This window comes from Oryzias melastigma, linkage group LG8, assembly GCF_002922805.2.
Source record: "Oryzias melastigma strain HK-1 linkage group LG8, ASM292280v2, whole genome shotgun sequence".
Taxonomy (NCBI): Eukaryota; Metazoa; Chordata; class Actinopteri; order Beloniformes; family Adrianichthyidae; genus Oryzias; species Oryzias melastigma.
The window spans coordinates 24671518-24683193 of record NC_050519.1 but is presented as its reverse complement, the minus strand read 5'-3'; the positions used below and the strand labels follow the sequence as shown (position 1 = coordinate 24683193).

Genomic DNA, 11676 nt, shown 5'->3' with positions numbered 1-11676 from the left:
CCTAGACTACCAGCGGCCGGTAGCACTTGATATAGACAACCACCATCCAGAGACATTTACACTTCTGCCGGGCGTCCGTCCAGTCACCATGAAATTGTAGCTTTTTCTTTACACCTCCCCGGCCACCGTGTAAGAATGTGACTGCCGCCTCCCAATTACAGACGCCGCCGTGCGACCATGTGCTAAATTTGCTGAAAAACTTGCATTTAGGGTGCTGCACGGTGGCAGGTTGGGATATGTGACTGTATTCTATGGAGCTTAAGCTCCGCCCAGCATATAGACTCTTTTTCAAACTGCGTTTTTTTCCATCTGCTCCTGATTCGCAACTATTTGATTGAAGAAATACTTAAAAATATAATTTCAAACTAAATTTTCATACATGTCCTCCACAAGAAAACGTTAAAATCATCTAACTTAAATTTTCTTTATCAGACTGGGACTTTAACTCACTGTAGAAATACTCAAACATGTGGCCCTGTTGAAGTTTAAAAATATAATTTTATTGGTAATCAGAGTTTGAACAGCAGCTAGCATGTTTTTTTTTTTTTGGTCTTGATTATTAATCTGTAAAAGTAGAAAAAGTATATTTTGTGAAATCCTTAGGATTAAAAACATTCAGTTTCACATCTCATCACTGTCTCTTCATTTGTTTTCATCCGTTTGTTTCATTTCCTCTTCATGTGATCCATCATCCATCTTCCTCAAGATCATAAACTCAAAAGTAAGTCTGTTTCACTTTCATCTGGTGTTTTCCTGAAGAGGGAAAGACTGAAAACTATTGAATGTAATGTGAAGAAAGTGATGTCCCTGCAGAAAAATTTGAATCAGCTATGTTTTTTTTTAGTTTAGAGAACCTTTTCATGTTTGCGTCAGACAAAATGGCTACAGGGTAAAAAATGCGAACAGTAACTTCTGGTTTTCGCATTTAAAATGCTAAAGCTAACAGATGAACACTGTTTAACACAATTTTACATAAATAATAAAAGTAAAATGTATATTCATTTTATGAATGTCCTGCTTAACTGTATTTTCATTTTCTGTCTTAGATCGTTCACAAAGCTAAACACAAATCTGAATAATAATAATATTTGAGGTCCTATTGAAAATATCGACCTTTCATTGAAGCAGATATTGTAACGGTTTCAATTTTGGCTGATTTTATTTGCACATATTTACAGTATAGTGCGATCAAGCACAAAAGGGGATAGAAATTCATGTTGTCCACATACATTTAATACCTTCGGCAAAGACGCACATCGACGCATTTTGATCGCTTAACTTTACTTGTTGTTCTACAGGATACTTTAGAGTAACAGGAAGGGTTTGGCTCAACCCAAATGTTGAGAGCAGCTATCCTGACATATTGTAGTCGATACTATTCAAATCTGCATCCATCCATCTATCCATTTCCTTAACCCGCTGTATCCCTAGGGGTCACAGGAATGCCCTAGTGTACTATGTCTCATAAAACTTTGTACAATTATTTTTTGTGGATTTAATAAGAGTTTACCTCTTCATTCAAGAAAATTGGAATTTTCTGTCAACTATTTCTGGTGGGCTTTGCAGCAATAAAATTATTTTTCTTGCATAACAGAAAGTAAGACACATTTCCTCTTACTTTCTTAAGATTCCCCTTTTGCAGTGCAGAACTCAAATCAATCACAGAAGGTCTTTGAGATTAAATAAACTCTTCTCTGTACTTCCAGTGCCCATGTGGGCAGTGGGTGCCATTGTGGTGGTGGTCCTCGCTCTTGTCGGCTGTCTGGGATTCTGCATTTACAAGAAGTGCATCAACAAAGGCAAAAAGCCCAAGAAGGCCAGAGAAAGGAAGGGAGGTCGAGGACGCAGGAAGAAGGATAAAGAGGGAGAAGAAGGAGAGGAGAAAAAGGTGGTGAAACCCTCTGTTATGTACAGGAGAAATTAGTTTCTTTAAATTCAGAAAAACTAGAACCACATGTTCCAACTGAATTTGAAAATGAAAGAACTTGAATACAACACCAGATATGGTTCTAAGCTGATGTTGTGCTGTTTTCCTGAAAACTCTGAAAACTACAGTCCTTCAGTTAATATGGGCTTGTGATATGAGAAACTTATAGCAAGCTTCAATATTTTTGACCATTACAAACAATTCTGTATCAATCAAATTTTCATCAAAAAGTTAAAAATTCTATTTGAATTACAATTTCAAATTGGTACAGTTTCATCCAGGATTCATTTTTTATTAAAACTCCCATTAAAAACCACTTTTGTTTGGCTATGAAAACTTTTTTTAATCTACATTTGTAATTGAGCTAAAGAAAGATGGGACTTTATTTAAAAAACACACACACATATATACATACTGCTCATAAAAATTAAAGGAAGACCTTTTTTATTGGGCCTGGCATGAATTGAATTAAACCTGTCTGATAATCTTCTTGTTGGTTAATCAGCTGAGGGCCTCGTTAATCAATTTCAGCTGTATTGGTGTTCATGAATTAACAACAGGTGCACTTCAGTGGCAACAATTAGAAAACCCTCCAAACAGGACTGGTGTTACATGTGGAGGTCATTTCAAGTTTCTCCCTCTTGATCTTTTTTGGCTGGTTTTCCACTCGTGCTGATTTTGGCTTGATAATTATCTCTACTGGCAGTATGAGGAGATTCCTTAACCCTACAGAAGTTGCACAGGTTGTCCAACATCTCCAGGATGGCACATCCACACGTGCTGCAGCAAGAAGGTTTAATGTGTCTCCCAGCACAATCTCCAGAACATGGAGGAGATTTCAGGAGACTGGTGGTTATTCTGGGAGAACTGGACAGGGCCGTAGAAGGTCCTCAACCCCTCAGCAGGACCGATACCTGCTCCTTTGTACAAGGCTGAACAGGCTGAGCACTGCTCGTGCCCTACAGAATGACCTCCAGAGGGCCACTGGTGTGAATGTCTCTACCCAAACAATCAGGAACAGACTTCATGAAGGTGGCCTAAGGGACCCACGTCCTGTAGTGGGCCCTGTGCTCACTGCCCAGCACCGTGGAGCTCCACTGGCTCAAGAACACCAGAATTGGCAAGTCCGCCACTGGCGCCCTGTACTTTTCACAGACGAGAGCAGGTTCACCCTGAGCACCGGTGATAGACGTGAAAGAGTCAGGAGAAGACAAGGAGAACGTTATGCTGCCTGGAACGTGGTTCAACATGACAACAAATTGAGTAGGGCTGGGTGTCACCAGCAAATTTGATGTTTGCCGTTAATGCCGCTTGTGAGAGGCGCTACCAGTCAATGTTTTTAGGTTGATGCCATAAGGAACAGTGTCTGTATGTAGAATGTATGCAGACGTATGATGTTGAGAAATCAAGTTTATTTATTGTGAGGAGTTCAACAAAAACATTGATAATTACGTGTACGTGTTTTGGTTTATATGATGATTAACAAAAGATTTTCCCGGTATAGAGGTCTGTGTCTGTATGACAGCCGCTTCCGCAGTGTTTCTGTGTCTCTGCGGCTGAACTTGAAGGCGCACTGTCTCGTATTAACCTGATGCGGGAAAATACAATTAGGAGACCTTTTTCCTTTATTTTTTTTATGTCTCAGTTGGCAGCCTCTGCACCCCAAAGCGGCTCTCTGTCTGTTTAGCGAATGAGCTTCACCACAGGATTGAAAGCCGGCTATCTGTCCTGAGTGTATCCCGCCTTCGCCCCAAAATGCCAGATGAGCTCTGAGAACCTGCGGTTCCAGCGGGTTAATGAAATAGGTGACAAAATGCTTGCTTTGGATTCATTTTCTACCAGCTGATCGAGACACTGAAAACGTCACGTGCCCAAAGCTGAGTTTCTGATTGGCAGATGCAACATAGTGACCTGTCAAACTTCAGATATTTAAATTCTGGTTGCCACTGAAATCGAGCTGCTGCCAGACCATTGCGTCGCACCACAGGACTTCAGAACGCCTCAACTCATGTCTGTAAATTGCACAAATCCTGTTCAATGTGAATGCACCTTTTAGGCTCGAGTCCCTCGAGGGTCATCACCTAAAAGGGAAGTCATAAAAATTTTACGTACCATTGTTGGGTGTGTGGTAAGTTTATTGTGAAGTTTTTGTAAGGATAATGGAAGTTCCACACACCTATGACATTAGGATGATGCTGTCGTATGAAGCCCCTATGTCTCATTAAACATTCATCTGTGTTGTTGGAAGATATAGATGAGAATGACCCTGTTCAGAGTCTCACTGTGTTTTTTGTTTGACTGTAATCTCTGTTCAGCTGTCCACAGCTGTTTGGCTGTCATCCAGGTTGGGACTAGCGATGACAGCAATGGCAGGATAGAACTAAATGTCCTGGAAAAAGGATCCAAACTCCACCGTACCTCAGAAAGAAACCGAGATGGAAAGAAAAGAGATTAAAAGTGAAAAAGTTAATGTATTGATTTTGTCTTTTAGGAGGGAGAAGAAGGGAAGGAGGAGGAGGAGAAGGAGTTCTTTGGAAAACTGGAGTACTCTTTGGATTATAACTTTACTGATAACCAGGTACACTGCACAATAAATTGAAAACTTATCATCAGTACAATATCAGCCAGTGTGAGTGACATAGATATCGCAAAAGATGTCGTAAACTGAAATAAATGGTTACCCTGAATGTTTACACACATGCTTAACAATCTAATGGCAGCTTAAAGTATTTGACTAAACAAATAAAGCCCTCATTGCATTTGACCAACCTGATGGAGCCTTTTTATGGTAGATCACGTGTCAAAGCCAAGGACAGAGGGCCGTCCGAGTAATTATCTCCGGTTCTCCAGATCATTTTATTTTATTGTTATTAATGGCCCGATGTTATCTTGTGCTACACACTTACTCGTATACATTTGACAAAACATACTTTTATGGAGAGTAGAATATTGAAAGTTATTTAAGGTTTAAGCTAATTTATTCTGGAACAATATTCCTGCCAGATTTTATTAATTCTTATGGTAAAAAGTCACTTGTTTTAGAGTGTTCAATAAATGTTTGTCCTGTCTGGACTGCAACCTAAGGTATGTTTTGGATTTTGACCCCCTCTGTGATTGAGTTTGACACCCTGTGTTAGATGCTGCCTCCAAGAATCATTTGGAGTATATTTCAAGTTATATTGACTTTTACTACAGCAGTGAAATGGAAATCATGTACTGGAAGTTTTTTTATTGTTCTGCTATATCATCATGTAATCCCAAGTAATGTTGTCATTACAATATTGGTCTCTAATTTTGCAAATCTTGAGATTCCCTATGTCATGCAGCCCTATTGTGCAGATAAACCAACACATTCTCACTCCTAAGTCGCCACATATCGACGTTTGGTTAAGGGCCCTCTGCATCTCTTTTTGACGTTTTCGGTGTCCCCAGTTCGTCGTTTTTTGACATGCTGGCTGTTCCCAACCTCTGGGCCGCGAACTGGAACCGCTCCAGTACCAGGAAGTGGAGTGCACCAATATCCTAACCCAGTACATGTACCCTAATCCGTGCCCGGTTCGCATCTGGTCCCAGTCCTGGTCTAGTACCACATCCGATACCACGTCTGGTGCTGTGTTAGGGTTGGGTACCAATACTGGACGCGTCCCGAGGACCAGTCCGCGTCTGGTAACTGTCCAGAGGGTTGTGGACCCTTGGTTTTACCAACAGTCAGCACATCCAAAAACGACTTGTTGGGGACACCCAAAACGTCTAAAAGAGACGCAGAGGGGTCCTTAACCAAAAATATGACGACTTGGGGATGAGAATATGTTGGATAAATATCAGGAAATGTTTTTTTCACAGTTAAACTAGACCTCATCTTTTTTCCATCTTTCAGCTCATAGTGGGCATCCTTCAGGCTCAAGACCTACCAGCCATGGACATGGGGGGCACTTCTGACCCCTACGTCAAAGTCTACATGTTACCAGACAAGAAAAAAAAGTTTGAGACTAAAGTCCAACGCAAGAACCTCTGCCCCGTCTTCAATGAGACGTTTACCTTCAAGGTTCATTAATCTAGAGAACTTCATGATGTTTAACCTGACTTGTTTTTTTCTGTTATTGTCAGCAGCTCATTCACCCAGCACTTCCCTCTTCCTCTTTCAGATACCCTACAGTGAGTTGGGTGGTCAGACTTTGGTGCTACAGGTCTTTGACTTTGATCGTTTTGGAAAACATGATGTCATTGGTGAAATAAAGATCCCCATGAATAGTATTGACCTTGGACAACCAATACATGAATGGAAGGATTTGGTTGGAGGAGAAAAAGAGGAGGTTGTTGATTTATATGTATCATATTTACAGTGAGTATAACATCAATTAATAACATAAAAAAATAAAATGTCATATTTTTCCTGACAGCAAGAGAAATTGGGTGATATCTGCATTTCCCTGCGTTATGTCCCAACGGCCGGCAAGCTAACAGTTAATATAATGGAAGCCAAGAATCTGAAGAAGATGGATGTGGGAGGACTGTCAGGTAAATATCTGAAGGAGAGAAGGTTGGCTCACATCACAGCATAAATGTCATGGATGATGAATGTTAGCATGAGCGTTTTTTTCTGGTGCATTCTGACTTCTTCGCACCCAGTGTTTGGTATCACTGGTGGCTCTTAACTGGCTTTTGGTCTTGGATGTTGGTTACCGTTCTTGCATCACAGTGAGAAGTCCCTGGCTCAAATCCCAGCTGGGTGCTTTCTGTGTGGAGTTTGCATGTTCTCCTCATGCATGTGTGGGCTTTCTCTGGGACTCTGGCTTCCTCCCACCGTCCAAACCCAAATTGTCAGATATTGACACATGGTTAAGGACTTTTTTTTTACTTTTTGGGTGTCTCCAACTTATAATTTCTTTGACTGTTCCAATTAAATCAGGGGTCCGGTCGTTTTGTTCAGACACAGACCAAACCTCGAGACGAGGTCAGTATCTGTACCTCAGTCCTACCCTGGTCCACGTCTGTTACTGCAACCGCTACCACATGCGGAACTGGTACCGATCAACATTTGGTATTAGGTTAAGATTAAAGTTAGGATACTGGTGTGGTTTATATCCCGGTACCGGTTTGTGGGCCGGATGTTGCACATTAAAAAAACAATGAGTTGGGGACACAACAAATGTCAATTTATGACGCGGAGGGTCCTTAACCAAATGTCAAAATGTGATGACTTGGGAATGAGAATCTGTTGGCTTCATAGGATAATGAATGTTTATGAGTTGTCCCTAGGTGTGCATGTAAATGTGGTTGTGGGGTCCTGCAACTGACTGGCGATGTGCTTAGGGCGTAGCCCACCTTTGCCCAACAATAGCTTGGTTGACTCCAGCAGCCTCTTGATCATGAAAGGAATTCACTGGGTTCTGAAGATAGATTAATGGATCCATGGTGGTGGATTGTTGAATGGTTTGAGTGTTATTCGATGTTACTGCCTGGTTGGGATTTTGACTGTAATGTACCAGTTTGGCTTTAACTTAACACTGCCTGGGTAGAGTCCATTCACTACCTTGAGTACACCCAGCACAAAGGAAGTGTAAACAAGAGATGGGGACTGTTGACATAGAACATATGTACGGATCCATGTGTGCTTGTCTGTTCCAGATCCTTTTGTGAAGGTGGTGCTGCAGCACAACGGCAAGAGACTCAAGAAAAAGAAGACATCCGTCAAACAAAATACCCTGAATCCTTATTTCAATGAGAGCTTCAGCTTTGAGATTCCCTTCTCTCAGATCCAGGTTGGTTCTCCATCAGATGGATTTTACTGTCCCAAATCTGGGTGTGGGAAATTTGCTCTCCAAACTTGACCCATCCAAGGGGGAAGTAGTGTGCTGCAGTCATGCTGTGATCAGGAACTGCTTGGCTGCTTAAGCTCCAGTGTTGATGTTCTTTGAATTACTGTAACTCTTCAATCGTTTACATAATAAATGCAGTTCCAATGGGTTCTGAGGCAGCTTCGCACTGGTATGCATCACTTTACAGTTGTAAAGTGTTTATGCCGTCAGTGTAAACTGAATTAATCTGATGTGGAGAAAAGCCGCTCTGTGCCGATTTGCAACACAGACGTATGCAGCTACTGTGACAAAGAGGCTGAGACGTCAGGATCCATTTGCAAATGATTTCATGGAACAGAGCAAGGGCAAGTCATAAGCTATGTCCGAATCCCCCCTACACGCTATAAGTGCACTATAGTGCCCGAATCTACTAATTCCAAAATTGAGTAGACTAGAAATTTTGCAGAAGTCTTTGCGAAAAAATAGCGTGCATCGATGCTCATTAGATTAACAAATATAGACCACAATGCATTGCGGTTGAACAATTTGAACAAAAAACATGTTTAAATGTAATTTTAGAAAAAACAATCCTCATTTTCACCACCAGAAGACCGTGGAGTTATAAATAAACGTTGTGAAATGTTTGTATTGATTCAATTTTGACCTTGCATAATTGGTTGAGTCATATCTGATGTTTAGAAAAACGCAAGAAAAGTAGTGAGCATTGTGTCCAAATTGCCTTTAAAATGCAGGGCACTATATAGTTCCACGCGATATCGTTTTTTAGTAGTTAGGGATTAGGGTGGGAACTCGGACACATAAAGGCAGCCGAAGGTCAAAAACGCAAAGGCGAGGCAGAGTAACGAATAAACAGTCGTGGGTCAAAACACAGAGAATCAAACTAGGGAAAACTACTCAGACTGGATAAACACGATCAAGACTTCGCACTGAAGTTGAGGCTGGAGTGAGTACAAATGCTGGTGGTTTTGATGAGGAAGATTAGACTGAAGCATTGGCTGATGAGAGTTGTGGTGAGGAAGGTGCTGAAGATGGTTAATAATCAGGAGAGGGGTCCCTCTGGTGGTCGGAGGAGGACATGGCTGAGTGAGTCCTGACAGTAGCTTTACACTGATTTACCATCATACAGTAAAGTGTCACTTATCAGTACAAAGCTGCTTTTCGGTGTTTCAGAATAACAATAACTGCGTAAATCGTCAATGAATTAGAGTAGTTTGAAGCATGTGTGTTATATTATATCGTAGTAAAATCTCTAGTGTTAAAGGGTTAGACCTCCACTCCAACCCCTTATGCTGAATGGGAGGCATTGTCTCCTATTTACAATGTTTATGAAATTACTCTTCCATGGATTCAAAAACTAAAACTTTTCTTAGTTCCAAAAATGTAATTGTAGTGAATGCACTTTTCACCTTTTCTCTCATTTTCTGTTTAATTTGATTTGCCATCATTATTTTATTAGTCAGCCGGCATTCTTCAGATTACAACAGTCCCTAACAAACTTTTAAGAAGGTATTAGATATGAGGAGGGCATGGACTGCTTCTTACCTAACCATGGTACTGCCACCACTAAATCAAATTGTGTGACCTTTGCTTTTACCTAATTTTAACATTTGTGCTTCTGACAAAAAAATTATATATATATATATATATATATATATATATATATATGTAGTATACCCTATCCAATTCAAAATCAAAGTAACTGAAATACCAAATTATACCAAACACAGTAGAGATAATCCTGCCTTCATCAGTGAATAGGATTTTAAGTTACACGGTAGAATTTGAAAGAAGAAAAAAATGTCATAGCAATTAATCTTCTCTCTGTTTTCTTTGTAGAAAGTGCAGGTTCTCATCACAGTCTATGACTACGATAAGCTGGGCAGCAACGATCCCATCGGCAAATGCTGGATTGGTTACGGGGCCTCCGGCGTCGGGCTGCGCCATTGGTCAGACATGTTGGCCAACCCCAGGCGTCCAGTGGCCCAGTGGCACACGCTGCTGCCTGAAGAGGAGGTGGATGCTGCTCTGAAGGCCCCCATCCGCTGAGCACAACCTTGTTGTAAGAAGCTTCCTGTCAAAAAGCGTAGGTCTTTAAACAGAAGACAGAACTTGACTAGAAACTTAAATATTTTTAACAAACTGTTGGATGTTTCCATTGTAATAACTTACTTTGGGAGTCTGTATGTGATTATTCAAGCTGTCTGAAGGAATTAAGATCATTTACATATTTGCTTAAACGTGTTGCCACAGATTTCTGTTAATTATTAAAAAAAATCGTTTTGAAAATAGTAATTATTTCTCTTTTTTCTTTAAAACAAGTTCAAACAGAGTAAGTAAAACAAAATGTTATAATTAAGGTTTTATGTAAATTATTGTACTATTTTTCTTGTTCAGTACAATTTATTTTTTTCTTCTTTTCTTTAACATACCCTTTAACCTTTGAAAGGCTAATACATGTCTTAAAATTACTTTCTGGAAGAAAATTGAAAACATCCAGAAACAAGCTTTTTGCTACTTTTTACTGCATATCATGTTTGTGTTTACTTATCAGACCATTCAGACTGGATTTGTTCAGTCACTTTTCTTGTGATTGTTTATTTGTACCAATTGTGGTTTTGTTTCTGTCATCAGTGTTTAAATGTGAGAACATCCCGTCGAGTGTTTCTGTTGTTTGGAAGAGTGGCTATTGCTCCTAAAATGTAAACTGGTTTGCTGTTTTATTGTTTATTGAAAATAGAGCAGTAAATAAACATGTGACGGATGGTTTGTTGGAAGCATGGATTTGCTTTTGTTGTGCATAACAGGTTGACATTTTGTACTTAAAAGCGTAAATGAAATAGTTTTCAGTTTATATGAACTTTGATAAAAATAACAGCATAGGTGCTTTTACATAAACTGGCTGTGGATCGCCATAGAAAGGCTGGATTATCAGAGCGTCCTCTTAGTCCTTGTCGCTAAAGCTGAACATGTGAGGCAGGAATTAGATGGGGGGGAGGGCAGATGTTGAATATCTGCAAATAGAAATAAAGACAATTTAGAAAAAGGAAAAGAATATATGTTGTAAATGATATAAATCAAAGTTTTGCAAATATAAGTCCTTCAATATTGCATTTTATAAAAAAGTACAAGTGTGTATGTATCTTGTGAATGTATTTTTGGATGACTCTTAGGTAAGAGCAAAAATATTGCAAAGCTAATAATTAAAAATATATTGTGAAATGTTTATCAGCATCTCTAAAAGCTGTCCTGCTGACATTCTGAACACTAAAGCTATGTAATTATGTGTCACATGTTCAACAACATGCTTAGCAGGCATTCTTGTATGTTGTACTTTAGCGTACGGTGTTCAAATTGGACTGTCGCTACCCAATACTATCACATGTACTCTTAGTTAGAAGAGACATGGTGTGAAATGTGAAAGCAGTTCAAATCTTCTGAATTTTTCTATTCTATTCTATTCTATTCTATTCTATTCTATTCTATTCTGATATACAGTTTGGAGACTGGCTATGCCACTCCAGAACCTTGATATGCTTCTTATAGAGCCGCTTCTTGGTTCTCCTGGCTGTGCGCTTCGGGTCATCTGGATATTGGAAGCCCCAGCTACGACCCATCTTCAATGATTTAACCCGTGCTCTCTTATGGGATTCAGATGACCCTACAGTTGTATTGATGTGTGATCCTTCCCATGACAAAGGTGGACAGGATTTTATGTCTGCCACAGACACCAGTGAAGATAAAAAAAAAATATTGAAAAAAAAAGTTCAGCGAGCTGTATTGTGGGGTCCAGATGACCCCACTTTTAATGTATACATGGATCGTACCAAGGATTACTGATGGAAAGAGGTTGTTCCCCAAAATCTCACAATACATGGCCTCATCATCCTTTTCTCAATAGAGTACAGTAGTCCTGCCCCATGCCTGGAAAAA

General features: G+C 39.9%; 1 protein-coding gene across 4 annotated transcripts in view; it reads left to right on the top strand.

Moving 5' to 3' along the window:
* The window catches only part of syt5a (synaptotagmin Va), a 20946-nt gene extending 10434 nt beyond the window's left edge, over window positions 1–10512 (top strand). For 2 of the 4 annotated variants that reach the window (XM_024261113.2, XM_024261114.2), the window contains exons 3-10: window positions 707–721; window positions 1707–1888; window positions 4419–4505; window positions 5805–5972; window positions 6073–6240; window positions 6328–6445; window positions 7556–7689; window positions 9583–9792. In XM_024261113.2, coding sequence (XP_024116881.1) covers window positions 707–721; window positions 1707–1888; window positions 4419–4505; window positions 5805–5972; window positions 6073–6240; window positions 6328–6445; window positions 7556–7689; window positions 9583–9792 — 1082 coding nt within the window. Of the gene's footprint in view, window positions 1–706; window positions 722–1706; window positions 1889–4418; window positions 4506–5804; window positions 5973–6072; window positions 6241–6327; window positions 6446–7555; window positions 7690–9582 lie in introns of all 4 variants that reach the window. The other 2 variants (XM_036213047.1, XM_036213048.1) reach the window with 2 other exon arrangements.
* Window positions 10513–11676: the final 1164 nt, after the last annotated feature.